Source organism: Lichenostomus cassidix, chromosome 11 (genome assembly GCF_008360975.1).
Source record: "Lichenostomus cassidix isolate B80296 chromosome 11, HeHo_3.0, whole genome shotgun sequence".
NCBI lineage: Eukaryota > Metazoa > Chordata > Aves > Passeriformes > Meliphagidae > Lichenostomus > Lichenostomus cassidix.
The window spans coordinates 10769762-10788760 of record NC_139492.1 but is presented as its reverse complement, the minus strand read 5'-3'; the positions used below and the strand labels follow the sequence as shown (position 1 = coordinate 10788760).

Genomic DNA, 18999 nt, shown 5'->3' with positions numbered 1-18999 from the left:
TCTGGGAAAACTGCCCTATATATGCTAGAACATCTTCTGGTTTTCATTATCATTGAAGTCAAAGACTATCAGCTACTATAGGTATACAGTATACTTATGAGTAGGTAATCAAAACAATAACCAGTTGATAACAGTTTTTCAAGAAAAAGAAACTTCATTAATTTTTTTTTGTTGTTACAGTAATAAAAGGATCTCATTTTTTCCAATGGTTTTTCAAGGACACTTCAGTTCATGCTGCTTGAATATGTAAGGAAATAATTTTGCATCCAACAAGAATGACATTTTGTCTAACTAGGAAATAGATTATTTTCCAAATCCACAAGAATGTTAAATAAATCATTGCTAGATCATGCTCAAGACTTGTCTTGGGGAGTTGCAGATATTGATGTTGGACTACTGAAGAAAGACATGTCTTGATACTAAGAACAGTCAGCAGTTGATGTTAGACCTCACTGATCAGGGCTGTATCCAGTCTGGTCTGGAAACCAGCTCATGAAAGGGCACACAGACTGAAACTTCCCTGAGCCCAGACTGGATACCCCTCATCCTGCAGGAGGCTGGACCAGAGACCAACTGAGGTCCCTTCTAACCTGACTGATCCTATCCTGACATAGTATTGTGAAAGAACTACTACTATTAAAATCTATAAGCATTTCTGTTTGAAGGTTTGTAATCACTTATTTCCACAGACAGAATACTCTGCTGGTACCTGATCATTTACAAGCAGCTTTTGTTTGAGATGAAATTTTGCTAGGACTGAGTTAGACTTTGATGCTACCAAATGCTGAGAGCTTGAAGTATGATTCAGTGATAACCTTAAAAATAAAAAAAAAAAACCAACCCACTTTTAAAATACCTCTAAAACCCACAGATGCATGATTTAGGAGTTTGGTGATTACAAATTAAGACTGAAGTCTCTATGTTTATGTGACTTTAAAGGTCATGTCTACTGACTGCTACGATTATACTACAATAAGAAACAAAACATTCTCAAATTCTTCCTTTGAGAAATTATTCTGATGAAATGAAGTTCCTCAGAAGTTGCCTCGTCTCTTTTCAAAAGATACAAAAAGAATTAAAATTTCTCATAAATACCAAAAAGGAACTAACAAAAAGCAAAAACCAGTACACATGGGGTTTACTGTGCAAAAAGCAAATTTCTATCACATACATACTAAGGTACTAACCTTAACTTATATTCTGCAATTAATTTCATACACTTCTTCTAGTTCAGTATCAGTTGCAGGATTAGGATCTAGTCCAATTACTAAGAGCTGTAACATAAATAGTAATGCCAGGTAAGTCATAAAAATATACTCTTTTGGAATATATTAAAAAACTGATGGATAAGTCCCTGTTATCACCTACAAAAAGACCTGTATGTAATTAAAACATATAATATTTCTCTGGCTCTGAAACATGAAATAAGATTTGTAGTACAATTTTAAACCTGTATTTTAATTTATTTCTCAGTTCCAACACAAAAAAAAAAAAATTAAATTTGTCAGCTAATATTTGGTCTTGATATGTTTAGAGACTCTGTGAACTATGATGTCTTACTATGCCTTGAAATAATAAAAAACATTTTTAAACAATATTAACTTTAATACTGATCTATGAAACCAGTAGTTATAAATTTTGTCATGTTATATCTACTCTTAAAATCAGATCGTGAGATGAGCTTTGACTTACTCTACAGCAAGGTTGATTGACTTCACAGAGCTGTTACTTGGTTCATGATGTACTTTTATAACTTCCATTCCTAGGTTAAGGTTATAAAAGGATAAAAGCAGCATTTTAAATAGAAAAAGTTTTTTGAGCTAAAAGATTTTTCCAACTTGATAAACATTCCTGGGGACCTGGAGAACAGCAGTTATTTGATCACATCAGAAGATATAATAAAGCTATAAGCTGTAACAATAAATGGGAAAATATCTAAACAAAACTGATCATTTGACACTGTCATTTCATCTCATGCAGGACCTGTGGTAACCAAGTTACACCATAGTAAAAATTTATCTATTCCACAAGAACTAATGTTAATTGAGTAACATTTTAAAGCATGGTAGCACCCAGCTTTACTACAACTCCTTTGTACCTTAGCCTAGAGATTACATAGATCCACGTTTTCTTCAAGCTGTTCATTGCTAAAATCTAGACAAAGTAGTACTAGGTTACATTTTCCACTTTCCCTGCACAGTGCAACATTTAGAATTAAGATTTAAGAGCATGTTGGAAATACAGACTACTTAATGCAAGAACAAAACTTTCTGGAATGATCGCATGTTTATGTTGCATAAGATAATAGAATCCATCTGTTGGGAAAATCCTGCTGAATATTATATCTTTTTTAGCAATAAACATGAATAGAAATCAGGATTATTTTTTTAAAATCCGAAACTGAGTAACAGTGAGCCTTACAAAGAAATATGTCTAGGAACCTGAGGCAAATTATACATGTTAATGTTGGAGTCACTGAGAACAGTTAACACAATGTAACCAAATGTCAACTAGAATATTTTGCAGTATCTTACTGAAGAGGTCTGTGTTTAATGAATATATGAACGCTTGGTTTCTAAGTTTCCAGCTTCAGATGGTGAAGATTAAGTGTTAAGGGTGTTACTGTAAATGTTTAAGTGAGATGAACATCACTGATTTTCTAATTTTACCACATGGTTTATTTCAGAAGAAAACAAGCACCAGTTAACATAGTTCTCCTGCAAGTCAGTAAACAGTCACACACGAAAACTCAATACAATTTGCTTCTTTGTTTATGTGCAGGATATTTAGTTTGGTTTGCAAAGTATTAGGAGAATAATAAGAACCTCCTGACAGAATACCACAACTAAATTTCTAAAAAGCCACTCGGTTAATCTCAGTGTTGAATCTGGCTGTTTCAAATTATTGTAATGTATAATAACAGTCTTATTGACAATATAGATGCACAGAGCCAAAAAAAGCTAGAAATAGTGGCCAAAATGATGAACTAAGCGCCAGCCCAAATGACAACAAACATATGGCCATTAACTGAAGAATGGAGGGGTTTAGGAATGCAGCTGTCTGTGGTCTCCTAAAGTTCCAGAGGAATGAAACGCTGTGAGGATTGGCAAAGCCTGGATGAGAAGTACTGCTGAAGATGGTAGGTCCTAAAATGGAGTCAACCAGAGGATCACGCTGGAATTCAGAGATTTCTGTGGTCAGAATATATTCATTCCATTGGCCTCATAATGTACATCAACAAATTAATATTGTATGGATGTCATTTCAAAGCCTACTGAAGACGAAGAGCCATTACTGAAGCCATTAGAGCACAGATGGTTCAAACTATATGCAGATATTCATACTTGCATTTCTGCATTATAGCAGGGGTTTTTTTCTGTTGAACTGTAATGAATTGTCTCATAATCTATTCCATCTTCTTGCCATTAGCAGGCTTTGAATGTTCACAAATAGGAGCAAAGAACTCATTTTCCAGAGCTTTAATCACACAAAGAGGGAATGCCTAATTCTCTAAATGAAATGGTCTGTGATCACTGAAGCAGAGATTTAATATATCATGGCAAATTAGGTAGATTTTAATAAATTACTTATCTCTCTGAATACTTTACATATGCTTATGAAGAAACATAGCCTGTTTGCAAACAGTGGAAATCCACAGTCTATAAAATCCTTTGAAGAAAATGACAAATAAAAAAGTAAATTAAAAAATGAAATGTATTATATCCTTGTTCTCAAGAGACAATCCTTTTGCAGCATTGATTCACAGCTCCATTAAAAATATCAATTAAATCCTTCACTGAGATTGGTTAAAAGCTGTAAAATTAACTTTCCACGCTAGACACTAGTTATACAGATACAACAATTTATTGTATATGTTTGATGTAAGTTCTAAAAGTGACAAAACCCAAATGAAAAACACAGTTGCCCATCCCTAAAGCCCAAAGTAGGTGAAGCAAAATCTGATACTCTATGGCTTCTTCGTGCTTTGACAGATGTTGGCTGCAAGTAAATCATCTACTGTACAGAAAATGATTGCGCCTTCCCTCCCCCACTTCAAATTATGGTAACCATAAACAGCTGATTATAATGTTAGTAGAAGGGTAAAAGTTATTTAAAAAAAGGTTGCAGTAATTTAATAAGTCCTGCAACTAGCCTAATTTTTTATATTTAATTGATAGGAACTGCATGCATCAAAGAAAACACATACTGAGATTTAATGTGCATAAAATGGATATTAGCATTTTAAAGAGGCAGATTAACACATTAATCCAAGTAATTTTCATATATTGCTTTTAATAAAATCTTCACAGTATAAAATTCTTAATGAGGCTAATCACAGGCATTCCATTTAGTGGGGTGATTAGGGATAACATAAAAGTATTTTTAATCAGTTTTCTAAGGCTTATGGTTTTTTTATTAAAAATTAAAATTTTGACTTGCATTTTTATTACTGTTTTATGTAGGAAAAAATCTTAAAAATGCAAATAAAGCACATCGTTCAATCATGTAGGTATTAATTATTTACAAGACGTTGTCCATTGTGGAGAGATTCTTAGCCTTAGGGGGGAAATATAAAAACAAACATACTGAAAAGTATACAAAACTTTACAACTACAAATCAAGCGTCCTTTTCATATAAATTATACATTAAATATACTGTAAGAATTACAAAGATCTCATCTTTGATGCACTATCAAGCATGTATTTACACTGGGAGAAGGATCTTCTGTAGGCAAACTTCCTTTCATGCCTCATAGTCATCTTTGCATTCCCTCCTCGACTGAGGGCAGCGCATGGAGAGCTTCCACTGTTCCTTTGAGCTTTCCAATTACTGCACTATCATCTTGTGAATCAAAAACTAGAAAGGAAACATTACAAAACAGCATTAGCAATTTCATTTAAGGTTTCACTTTTGTTCTGATAATTTTCCTTAGCGTTTGGACAGATTAAAAGGCTCCTAGTATACGTTAAGGATAAAAAAAAGGAGGAGAGATAAATAAATAATAAAGAAATCTTCCTTTTCAGATACTCAGCCTCCTGGAAACTGAGCACTCTGAGAACTAGAATGTATATCAATGAAAGCATCAGTGCTGGAATTAACTTTTAAATAAGGAAATTATTAGTATAAGAATATAATTATTATATAATATTAGTATATATAGTATTAGTATAATGATTGCCTATATAAATTATATTTTTTCACAATGTGTAAATAAAGGTGTTCCAAACTCTGTTGAAAACATAAATGTATAGTTAGAAATAATTTTAAGTAAAATTATACAATTAATGCATTTTCTATACGATGTGTATGATGAGTCCAAGTCAGCCTGGACAATTAGTATTTAAATAGTAAATTGTTCTTTCCAATTTGTGCAATGCAAAATTGGAAAAAACCCCAAGCTTCTATGTGTTGTAAAATAATGAAGTATGAACAAAGATGATAATTCCCCTAGACTAAACTATTTAAATACCTTCATCTTTGTGTATGTGGGTTTTGAAGTAGTATTTAAAAGTTCTATTTTACAGAAATTAGCTGACATGATTTAAAACTGCACTCTTTTATAATATCTAAGTAAGCCCAGAGGGCCAGAATCTCTGCTGCTGAGATTAAAACATGCTGCTAAGTCAAAAATGAGGCTCGTTCCCAGTCCTGCATAAAAAGCAATGAGGCTGCCTAACATGGCTCTAGAAGGAATTTGAATAAAAACAAATATTCTTGACAGCATATCTTTTCAAAGCAAATTATAAAGCTGACAAATGGCAAGGTTAGGTATTTACTCTATAAATTGGAATAAGTACTCTGGGACAAGCAGAGATGCTTCATGTTGCAACTTCTAGGCTGCTGGGACAGGTCAGAAGAGGTTTAGAGAAGACAAAACATAGGATAAACCTTCCATCATTTACCCTGTTGAAAGACCTATTATAGGACAGACTGGATGTTATTCTTAGAGATCCAAACCATTTTGTATATCCTAGAACAAATCACTCAGTGAATTGTCAACTTCATAGAGCAGACTTCAGGGGACAGAAGTAAAAACAGCAGGCTAACAGTGATTAATGGTATCAGAACATTAACTCTATTTCCTCAGTTTCCATATTGTCTTTGAGACACATTGTTAGTTGCCTTGACTATACTATTTTTTGTCCATCCTCTTGCTTAGTCATTGACTTAATTCCTTCAAGTTTCATGGAGGCCATTTTCACACAATCAGTGATAAAAATAACAGGATAAAGAAAAGGTATGTGCTTGCAGTCCTCAAACAGAATGAAGGAAGGTTATGGTATCTGAGAATGACTACATCTCCATGTCGTAGTGTCCTATGAATTTTCCTGTGTCTGGGTTTATTCTTCTTCCCTCAAGCCTATTTCTTTCCCTCATTACTTAGCTCCCCATTGCTCATGGTATGGTAATTACACCCAGAAGTAGAACTAGCAAAATCCCACTGGCCTGACATTCCAGCAGTGCTAACTGGAATTCCTGCTCTTCAAAGGGCACCTTGTATGCACTGAGTTCAGTCTTGGAGCTGGTTCATGTACCCACAGAGGAATTTTTTTATCACAGAGATATCCTCAGCTTCTTCCCTGAGCTTCACCACAACTGGGAAGAGGACTGAGACAAAGAGAGAAGAGAAGAGAAGAGAAGAGAAGAGAAGAGAAGAGAAGAGAAAAATGCACCCCTGGTAACCATGTCCCTGCTAGCACTGGCAACAGGAAACTCTAAGGAGAAATTTTCCTTCAATGTCTGTGAAAGATCTGAGTAACCTTTTCAAGTCTTGTTATGAACATTACAGGAACACTCTCCCATGGCTCAGGAAAGGGAAGATTCCACAGCTCCTATTTACCTCACCTTGCTTTGGTGAGTCACAGTGAAGGTCTGGTCACAGTCATTTTCCGAGGATGCTCCCTCTAAAGTGACCCCTAACCAACACCTCCAGTATTTCACACCATCTCAGATACAGTTTCGTATGGAGGACACAAGCTAGAGGTACTCTGTGGTACTGTAACTTTACTGTGACTTTAAAATTAATACTGCAACTTTAAATAAGATATAGACCTTAACAATACAAAGTTACTGACATAAATTTTAATACATATATATATATATTTATAGGCATATTACAACAAAGTATGTTGTATAAAAAGGAGAATTACAGGAAGCAGATGTCTTTAAAGTTCTTAGGTTTTATAAACTAAATACGATAAGCTGGGGATGCTGTTTGGTTTTGATTTTTTTAAACATATTGTAAGGAATGACAGTTATAGTTTCTGCAGACTTTTGCAAACAAATGTGGAAGCCTTTAGTTAATAGTAAAGAATTTCTTCTTGACACAGTGTCAAACAATTATTTTCACAGTAAATCTTGAAGTGAAAAATAGAAATTCAACAAATCAGTTTTAAGCTACAAAATTTATAAGAAAGAGATCTCTAAAACTTACCATCAATGTCTTGTTCAATGAGACTTCTTGGCTTCTAGAATATCTCTTTCAAACGAACCAAAACAAAATCAGTGTCTTCACATTCAAGATCCTGTTCATCTTCTGGGGTATCACTGAGCACTGTAGATTTTAAGGGTAAACACACACACAGACAAAAAATTTACATTCAAAAAGGGTTAAAAATCAACTTAAAAAACAGAAAAAAGGCAAACCTGCATTTTATTTTTTATTCCTCCACTGAATAAACATAAACAAGAACTCTTTATCAATTACATTCAACATTTTCCATTACAAGAATAGTCTATGACCATCTCTTTTAAATCCTCCCTTCTTCTTTAGTATTATTTAGCTATCCTAGAAGGACAGAGAGCTTGTAACCATAGATCCACAGGCTTATAGAAATGTTTCATTTTTGCTCCCCCTCCCACCACCCCATGATACAATTCTTGTTCATATGTCCATACAAACAACTATACAAAATATATGCTTTTCTTTTGTGAACTGAAATTACAGCCATTGCCTCCAAGTATGGCTTTCCTTTTAAACACATAATTCCAGTATTGTGTTGGTGCTGGCTTGAGTTAGTGGCTTGTGTTGGGGCCAAAAACACCGAGACTGACAAAATGACAGGAATTTAGAGTTAACATTTGGTATGTCTTGGCAACATTGTTCAAACTGTGAATGTTTGTGAGCTTTATAACCTAAAAATGTTACAATAAGCATAATTTAAATTGGGTAACATCAAGTTATGTTACACTGAAGTCTACAGGAAAGGATATCCTAGATAAAATATGAATATATGAATAAAGCTATGGATAGTGTTATTCTCCCATATTTCTCTCTGGGATCCCCGACTTTTTCTCTTGCTGACTCCCACATTTCTTTTCTGTAATACCAGGCATCAGTACACACTTCCTTGCTGAAATCCCAAACCTATTGAAGAGGAAGAAATTTTAACATCCTGTTTAAAAAGCACCATGTGAGAAGATATTTGCTAGGCACTGCAGGAAAGACTAGAGCACTGCAGGAAAGACTAAATGAAACTTGTTTGGTAAAAAAAAAAAAGTGAAAAACAGTAAGTGCTTTAAGCTTAAAATGTGTTTTACAGTGAAAGCCAGAATGATTATTTTTTATTGCTTTTAGAACAACACTTAAAAGCATTATCACCAGCAGGTAATTTAGAGTGACTGGACTGAAGTTCTTAGGTGGGCAAATTTGATTCTATTTTTTTTATTACAGAGATCAGAATTTTTAAGCAGCATGTGGAAAACTTTGTGCATTAATTCAGTATATTAATATGAAGCTAACACAGTGCACATGCTCTATTCCATAACATGGAGGCATAGATTTTGTTACTTTGGAGAACAATGACTTCATATAGTCTGTTCCTTGGAATAACAATCATTTCCTATCACGAAATGATGCACCTGTCAGGAGCAGCCTGGAAACCTCTTGCATAAAGCTGTTCACTCTTGTTATCACAGCAGGGTGACTGTTAGAGGAATGGATTCCTCCATTCTTCACATATGTCTCTCCTGACACTTGTCAGAAGAGCTCATACTCTACCTCCAGGTCTCAACATTTCAAGTACAGTCTGGCATGAGGAATCAGGGAAGTTTCACTACAGGACTGAAATCTCTACACTCTTAAAATGCTGAAAGACAACAGTGGAAGAGTAAAAAAATAATTGTGACAGCTACAAGAAGTTAAATGGACTGCCAGAAATGTGTCCTGTGAACTGATTTAGAGACTTGAACATGTAAGTAAATGATGATGGGGTTGAGATGCTGAAATAATAATTCTGTATCCTTTTTTTATTCCAAAGTTTTACAAATATTAGCAAGTATATCTTCCTAAAATTAATAAGGAATTTGAATCCCTCCTGTAGAGAAGAAGAAACAAACCAAAAAGGCTACTTATGTCACACAATACAAGAAAAGCAAATACTCTGACAAAATCTCCATATTAATGCCAGAGACTGACTGACTGAAAACAAAAAGAAAATATGCTTGTCAAATGAAGAGAACCATCTTTGTGGTTTGCAACAATTACTAACCCAAAAAGGATTTCAAACAGTCTTCCTAGTCTCCTACTACCTCACACTCATGTATTTTACTTTGTATATAATTTTATTTAACTGCATATTTTTCTTGATTTTTTTTGATACTGACTATTTTTGAATTTTCTGCAACTAAAGCCATTTATTCAAATGTAGAACCAAAATCAACATTTCTGGTAAACACTTAAAATTATTCCATATCAATAAATGAAACTGAAAGAAAAGAAAAATCAACTTTATTTTGAAATCTGATCTTCATAAACAGTGAATTACACTCTAAACAAATTTTAGACTGGATATTAGAAAAAATTATTTACTGAAAGAGTTGTCAAGCTCCGGAACAGGCTGCTTAGGGAACTGGTGGTCACCATCCCTGGAGATTTTTAAAAGTGTAGACATGGCACTTGGGGACATGGTTTAGAGGTGGCACTGGCAGTGCTGGGTTAACAGTTGGACTCGATGACTTGGCAGTTCTTCTCCAACCCAAATGGTTCTAGGACTCTAAAAAATACGTACTTTTCCATATGAATTCCATGTCCATTTATGTATTTATAAGCATAAACTAGAAGACTATAAAGCTGTGAAATGCATTAAATGCAGGGTCAAATTGGTGCTGTTTCAACTCTTGAATTAGCCTATAGTTACAACTTTGGCCTAGCAATAACTTTATGTATTATAATAGCATATATTTTTCAAGAGCTATTAATTAAAATGACTCTTCTTTTAGAAGACAAAAATAGCATGTGATTTATCCATTTATTTATGTTCTAATATGGATCCAATCATTATGAGTATTATTTCCAGCAACATTCACTGTGACAAGAAAAAAAAAATTAATACACTACTTAATACACATAATACATTGCCTATGCTGCTATAATTTGGCATAGCACAAACACCAATAAAGTGTCAGGCTAAACCATCTGCAGGCAATTTTCAATGATATTTATATCCTTGATAATTTGGTTTCCTGAGCTTTAAAGCATTAGTTTAGTTCAGTTCCTGTTTCAGCTGAAAAAGCTCTGATACTAGTTTGTAAGGCTTGTGATAGAAAACATGTGTTGAGATATAACTAGGCCAGGTTTAAAATACATAGAGTTGGAAACTTTTGGTGTATGGGCACAATCTTTCCATAAATTTTGTTTCTTGGTGGTCCTCTTGCTAGGATCAAATCGAGAACTGGACTACTGATGAACTTCCTGTCTTCCTATCCAGTCAATGCAGAACTGAAATTTCAACACAGGCCAGGCCAGGCCAGACACATCAATGACTGCAGAAAATAACCCACCTACAGACAGAGGGCAACATGTAAAAGATGAATGCTTCTGTTCAGAGAAAAAGCTCACTGCTGTCATTTTTCATTACTTTTACCTTAGATTTGTAAAATATTTATTATAAATATCTAAGTATTTATAGGAGAAATTGCAGCACACAGACTAGCTATTTTCCTTTCCTAAATTATCCCTCAGGGAAAAAAAAAGGAATATTTTATCCTCAGGATTGTCAAATTTTAGTAAAACATTATCTACTTTCCCATTCTATATGGGAGAATAAGTCATGTGCTTGCTTATTAAGTGAAATATTTTTCTTATTTTTTTTTAAAGTCCAAACATAATAATGTTTTGGTATGATATTTCCATCCCAAAAAGTAATTATTTCATGGTGTTCCCTGCTCCATTCCAGTAAAACCTGTTTTCTGGCCAAGACATGAAACTCAGATCTAGAAATGAAATGAGGAGAGATCACTCTTTCTTACTGTGGAGTGAATCAGTGATTTGTGAATAAATACATGTTTAAAAGATTCACAAGTAACTCCAACACCTCAAATACAATCAGCAGGTATCCTATTCTTCCATAAATTAAATGAATCTTTAATTTAGTAATTATTCCATTGTAATGAAGATTGACCTTCAAGAGAAAAGGGAATCAAAGGATGTCATTCATTCTGCGTAAGTAATGCACATACTATCTCAATCAAGAAATTGGAATAAGAACAAATTTATTATTATCATGAGATTGGACAAGACTGATTTATACTCTTTCTCATACGTATTCACATAATAGCTGCCTGCTAGATTGATCAATCGATCTAGCTGCCTATCTTTGGAAAGAGATTCTAGGGCCAAGGAACATTTTCTGCAGCTTTTAGACTCTGCAGTACTATTAATTCAGAAACCAACAAATTTCATACACTACAGTGTGTAGATATGTGCTTTTCAGATTCATTAGTGATAGAATGCTGGTGATAGATTCTCTCTTTTGCAGAACAAATTTCTTAAAAGCAAAACAAACAAACTCCCTAACCAAAACCCAAACCACAGCCCTAAACCAACATTAGGTGAGGTTGCAATATTCCATGCCACATGAAGTTACGCAGGGAAGAAATAAGATCAAGTGCCCCATCAGAATGCAGGTGTCATTCCTAGTTGAAACAAAGTTTTTCCTAATTTGTTAGTTAAGTATTAACTCCTCCGTCAAACCACCTCAAATGAGACAAACAACAAGGTGAACCCCAAGCACTGTTTACAAAGAGCTATAATAGAGTTTTCCAGCACTAATATGTACCTGTCAGTCCATAGATCTGGCTTTAGAACTGACTAGAGATACTCTCATTCTGCACAATTATCTGCCTTATCCACATTTACCACTGCAAAGCAAATCAGAATTACTATTAGTAGCAAATGTTTTTCACCTTTCAGAAGAACATGTGGAAAAGAACAAAGAAAAATAAACATTTCTTTCTCTCTTTTTTCATAAAGAAAAGCAACAATGTTAGAATCAAATTTGAAAGGTCATGTGATCTAATGGTGTGTCACTGGCAGGTTTATGTGCACACTGTCAAAAAAGATACAAGCAGCATCTAAGCATGCCACATAGCTGTCACTTTCTGTTAATGGCAATAGCACTCATGATTTTAAAAGCCAGTGGTCTTTATTGCTTTGTATTTGAAGTGATTTACTGCATTTTCTTCCACTGAGGAAGCTAGTGATAATGATAATGTATGGCAGAGTGCTTGTCCTTTTTGACAGCCTCAGTAATTTAATCCTCCTTTCCTGCCACAATATTTCAATAAGAGAAACCTCTAGACCAATGGACTGGAGAAAATCCACAGCCTGGGGAGTGTGAGTGAGTGGTCTGAAAGCTTTTCATTGTTTTAATTTAAAATACAAACACAAGGATCAGCTTTTAATTTTTGTACTATTAATATGACCTATGGTGAAAGTCAGCCTTGGTCTGGAAAACATACTAGAAGAATGAGGAGCAGGGTTTTAAGAAATTCTTTAAGAAGTTTTTGGACATCTTATATTAGAGAAAGTAGCTGCTTGCTTGCAAACAGTATCAGTCTGCAAGTATCAGCAAACTACTGTGAAAGATTATAAAACCTGAAAAAGTGTTAAAGGAATTTTTTTTTCAATTAAATAAAGAAATGAAACTGAAAAGGTTTTGCTAGGACAGAACTAGAATGAATATAGGACCCTAGGAATCAAACATGGCTCTTCAGAAGAGTTTTCATTTGTTTTTGAGGGGAGAAGGTGGAGCTAGAAATCTGTCTGTCATTAAACTCCAAATTTTTAATACTCTCTTCTAGTTACTCTGCCACTGCACTCACAACAGCTCTTTTTGACTCTCCACATCACAGTAAAGTTTCCTTTTCCCATGTCCGGACAGAAATCTTTAATGTATCTCATACTGTCTTCTGCTACTCAAAATAAACTTATTAGTATAAACAGAAAGTATCAACTCTACCAAGGAGCTGCAAGTATTGGAATACAGCAGTATGAGGAGACAAGAAGGCCTAAATTCTTTGCAGAGGGATTTATTGAATACCATATCTCTATTAAAGTCCTAAGAAGCCCATTTTCCAGAGCTATTGATTTTTCAGTTTTCTCCAAAGCTGTTCCTCAGCTCCCACATGGCCAGAACTGCTGTTAGGAATGGGTTACTATCACAAAACAGCCAGTGCAGTTCCTGAGTTATCAATCAAAGGAATCTCTAATTTGCCACCTTTTTTTACTAACAGAAAGCAAAGCCTTTGAATCCTTACTTTCCACTCACAATTTCTAACTTTCTTAGGTTAAAAGAAGCTGTTATTGTCATCTGCTGTGCTTTTGGACATGTGGATGACTTTCCACATGTGCTACTCTCATGGCCAAGTGCTCCTGAGGCCACCACAGGAAGTGATGGGGAGGCAGCAGGGAGACAGATGGACAGCCAAAGAACTTCAAAGGAAATGCCACATCAACAGATTCTTCCCTTTCCCATAAGCATCCCAAATGGAATTTCCTAAGTTTGCTAATACTGTATCTAAAACAATTTTAAATGCAAATTATTAACAAACCTAAAGAGTTCAAATTCATTGCACTCAATGGACAAATTCTGACTAGTAAGTAAAACATTCAGCACAAGAACTCCATTCAAGACTGGGGAAAATGATTAACCAGAGTGAAAATATATTTTTAGATCCTCATGAATAACATGCTTTCATAGCACCCCTTAGTATTGCCTGAACTTAGATGCATTAATTTTGTTGCAAGGCATGGAACATCTCCTATTTCTATCCAATTAATTGCAAAATAATTCAAAATTAACTTTTGACAGTTTGCGTCTAAAATGATAATTTTAAAGTTCTAAAGAAGTACCAAAAGCTCAAGATTACAATGACCTAGGAAGCTAGTTAGAAATTTTTGTAATTCAAAACATTGCTGTTCTGTTATAGCTTACTTTTTTCACAGCTCATGCTCTAAAAAAACTAAACAACTACGTGATGAAGCAGAGTTTCATCATAATGAAGAAAAAAATACTCCAGTCTTGAGCTTTAATGTAGAAAAGGAATGAACACACAGAATTATAACAATGTTTCCTGATGCAAAGCCTTAACATTTGAGGAATCTATCTTTTAGAATAGGAATCTTCAGAAGTTTATTTTTAATAAAAAGTACATCCCATCACCTTTCCCCACCTCCTGCTCTTTTGGTCTACTTCCAGTTATACTTCAAGTTGTTCAAATAGTCACATGTTCACCTAAGAGAGAAGAGTTTTTGAGAAAAGAAAGCTTCCCAATTAAATTTCATATAAAACCTTCGCAAGGTTTCATAAATCTTTCTTCTCTTTCTGCTGTCTGTTCTCTAGAACCACTGTATAATTTGGCAAGTTCCACTGTTCCTAGAATTTATGGGCCTGCAGTGTTTGGAAGCATTCTTGGATACTCTAATGACTCTTTTCAGTGGTAAGAAACACAACAGCTCCTCTCAGTCACTATGATCATCAGGAGATACAACACTTAATGCTATGGGAAATCAAGAGGTTTGCAGCGTAACTCTGCACTGTAGAAACTTCCCCATTCAAGTTTCTGCTCTAAGACTCTAGTAGAAAGAAAATTATCTTCTAACCATTCTTAATGAAAAAGTCATAGTTGACTAAACCCAATTAATGCCAAGTTGCATGCTTGAACCACCTGTGAAAATGGAAATTCACGGGATCTTGTACATCCAGATCACTGGAACTCTACCATGCTGTTTTTCAAGAAGGTTCTGTTAATCCTCTGGTATCTCACATGCCAAACAATGATAGTGAAGGATGTGCAAAAGGAATGGGAAAAACTTCAAATGTTTTTTAAGCAATGAATCTCATGAAGCCTTCTGTAGCAGTTAAGATGTTTTTAAAACAATCTGTTCCAGTTATAGATAATATAAAATGCCTTATTTATTATAAGAATTAGTGATTTTTTTAGATTACTTATGGACTTACCCAAATTTTCTCCATGCAAAAGTCTAAAAGACTATTAGTTTCCTTCTAAGCTCAAAGTAAATTTCTTTCTACCCATGCAAATCTCATTTTTATTAAAGAAAATATTCAATTAACCTCAAATATTCAGCATACTCAAATCTAATTAGACATGAATAAGAGATGCAGCAAAGCTATAGTAAACACACATGCAGATTTCATTACTATTATCTTACTGGCTTCTCAACTGGCATTATCAAAAAGCAGACTCATTAGGTTTTTTTCCCCCTATATGCAAAGCTAATCTTGAGTAGAAATTAGACACCCAATTATCTAAGCAAACCTCTGCAAATAACAACCACATTAGTACTATGCTGCAGAATACAGTCTTGAACCAATTAAGACCAAAACCCACCTTTTTATATTGATTTGTTGGGATGTTTTGAAGTTCAAACAGTTCTATAATCGATACCCAAGCAGCAAATAGAAAAATCAAAGTTGCAGAGCCAGGTTATAATTAACAGAAATAATAAAATACAGCACTACTAGATTGGAAAGACTTAGGAATTACAGTCTCTCCAAGCATGATGTTATGTTATGATGTTATGTTATGATGTTATGTTATGTTATGCCTAATTTTAAAAAGTATGCACTACCAGCATATTTTAATACATTGCAGTTTCAATTTCTTACACAAGCCTACTTTTGTTTTTCATTTTATATTTAATAATTGCATCCTTATCTCAGTTCTTAAAAACCATCATTACTATTTCCCAAAATATTTGGCAAAACGACAAATACAACCAGTACAGAGATAAATGCAAATATAATGTATGGGAAGTAGGCTTTGTTGCAGGCATTTTCATAAGACAGAATTTAAGGGAAGGACCATACCTGCTCAGGGGTATGTCACACTCACCAGTGCTATAGTTACAGTGAATCCTCTGACCACCTGTTGGTTTTGGAAGTGGCAGTGGGGTGTTCTCTGCAGGGAAATTGTTTAATCTGCATTCTACACAGAGCTGCTGTTATGGTTTCATCTGATGTAATTTGTGACTTAGTAAGACCAAGTGTTGTAATTTTAATTCAGATTTCTCAACTTCCTATTTAAAAACAAAACACAAAAATAATTACTTTGTGTTTCCTGAAGAGTTAACACAAACCAAACATACATGTGAATCATCGGGTACAATTAACACTGATTGATTGATTTTGACATAAAAACAGTAAGAATCTAAACCCCATGGTTTGCAGCTAAGAATATTGTTGCAACAGATACTGACTGACATTTGATGTTTAAAATATTTTTGCAGTAGTCATAGTCTAATGGATATTACCTTAAGATTATCTTTACGTACTAATGCTATCTGAACCACTAATTTCAGTTGCCATTACTTTTAGCTACAAAGCAAAGTGATTTTGCAACTGCTTGAAACAGTTTCAGTAATATCAGGTACCAAAGTTTTCCAAATGGACGAGAATTGTTAGTGCCTACTGCAGACTATACCACATTCAACAAAAATCCCCCAAGTCACAAAGTAGCTAGGCATGTGAAGTGAAACTGCATTTATATGGAATTCAACTTCATGTACTGAACTTGACTAGTTAAATCAAACATACTATTAAAAGTTAAAGTTAACAATATCATAAAAGTAAACACAATTGTTCTTCATCAGACCTTTTCTTATCCGCTTTAAGCAAAATTACATTTTTCTGTTCCTTGTGAAATTGTTTCACACTATTCAGCAAGGTCTATAGTATTGTGTACACATACATTGTAATAAGGTTTTTGCATTTAAGTGTGAATGTCAGACTCAACAGAAAGTCATAAACTTCCTAGGGAACTGTAATTTGAAAGAAGAAAAGCCTCTCTGGTTTCCAAAGTGGAGTATGTAGGTGAGCATTCAAAGACAACACTCTTCAAAGAGCAAACACAACATGCTGGAGTACAGAAATGTCAAAAAAATTCTTTTTACTTCTTTCATTTCTTTCAAGTTCTTATCTTTATTAAAAATATTTCCCCATGTGGAAATATTTTGACAATTTTTGATTTTAAACTTAAATCACTTGAAGTATTAATCATATGCAGAAGATTAGATTTCTAGATTCAGTGTTTGAACTGCAAGTCAATATTCTAATTTATTATGGAGATAGCTTACATTTCCCCAAGCAAATTATATGATTAATCAAACTGAAAAGCAGGTGTATCCTATTGTAAAAATATCCATCATATAGAACAATTTCCATTGCTGTCAAGTCCTTTCAATATTTGATGAAGTAATTTTACCCCCTCCTTTCAAAAGACATTTCCTTTTATTATGTATCCTAAGACACTTTAACTAAAAACCCAAATCTGAATATTTCAATAAGGTTGTTTTATTATTCAGTAGATTCATGGAAATTTTACTAGGATGACAGAAAAAATTCCACACCATTCTGTCTCCACTAATACAGGTACACGGCTTCAGCTGGCAATATTACTGGGATTAGCATAGAATGATGAAATATTTAAAGGAATTTTTTTTTCTAAAATCTAATAAATCAAATGACTGCCAAATGTCATTAAAGTGATGGTCTCTGACTTGAATATGCTTTTCATATTCAAATTTGAAAAGAAAGAGATGAAAGCCTGGAAAGGTTACTCAGTTTCAACTAATAACCTCAAGCACTCTACATTCACATGCATAAAAAATGAAATTGGCTCTATTGTCTAATTTTACTTCAGAAACAACTCTTTTCTTCTTGCACTGAACAGATGTATTAGCATTTGTATTTAAAGGGATATGCTGAGTGGTTTTGTTCGCCCCAAAGTATTTAGCAGTATGTCAGACTAGTTTGTACACAGACAGTAGCTTATGAATCAAGTCCAAATACAATATCCTGTATTATAAAGTGTTCCTTTTACATATCTTAAAATTTGTTTGACATATTTAACGCTTGTAATTGCATACAGTAGGAAAAGAATATTGCACTTTTTCAAGGCCAGTGGGGTAAATCCAGGTATTCTACTTTGTAACTTAAAAGGAAGCAAATAACTGAGTCATACTATTAGAAAATTATAAGAAAAAATTACATTATCTTGGAGCTCAGCAGTCAAGACTATTTTGAGTCCCAGTTTTAATGATATTAAATGCGAATACAGCATATACAAAAGACAACATAAGCTGATTAAAAAAGATATTTACAAATAAAAAATATAGAACTGCTTAAGAACAGCGTTAGCTATCATATTTCATCCCTAATACAAAACCACTCACATTATGTAGCCATGCTGAAAATATATGTACCATCCAATATATTATAGGAATTCATTTTTAAACAACCATTTATATTTTTACGATGTAGAGTAAAGTATGTTATTTACATCTTTTTGTAAGCTGTTTTTTTGAAAGACCTTAGTCTCATTTATTAGGTACTGTTCAAGTGAACAATGGATAGTTTGTCAACTACTGCCCACAAATAATTCTATTTAATGGGAATAAAATTAGTCTTTACATTAAAAAAAACCAACAAAACCCACAAAATTTCACCTAACACAGAGAATGGGCAGATATTAAAATAAAGAATATTAAATGCTTTCACAAATGTCTCTTAGAAACTGGTTCAGTGCTTTCATTTCAGGTGAGGAAAACAAAATATGGGTAAGATACTTAGTCTATGTCAAAATACTTTCTCTACCATTTAATACTGACTCTTTGTAATTAATGCTACCCAGAGATTTGGAAGAATCACTGAACTCCTTCAACAAGCTTTAGGATTAGGGTACGTACTAAATGCACT

General features: G+C 33.9%; 1 protein-coding gene across 1 annotated transcript in view; it reads right to left on the bottom strand.

The window, feature by feature from the left end:
• Positions 1 to 3845: 3845 nt before the first annotated feature.
• RPGRIP1L (RPGRIP1 like) overlaps positions 3846 to 18999 on the bottom strand; it is a 49113-nt gene continuing 33959 nt past the window's right edge. Inside the window, exons 7-8 of the mRNA XM_085071855.1 lie at positions 7437 to 7556; positions 3846 to 4858 (exon numbers count right to left, since the gene is read on the bottom strand). Coding sequence (XP_084927981.1) covers positions 7471 to 7556 — 86 coding nt within the window. The 3' untranslated portion in view covers positions 3846 to 4858; positions 7437 to 7470. The remainder of the gene's footprint in view (positions 4859 to 7436; positions 7557 to 18999) is intronic.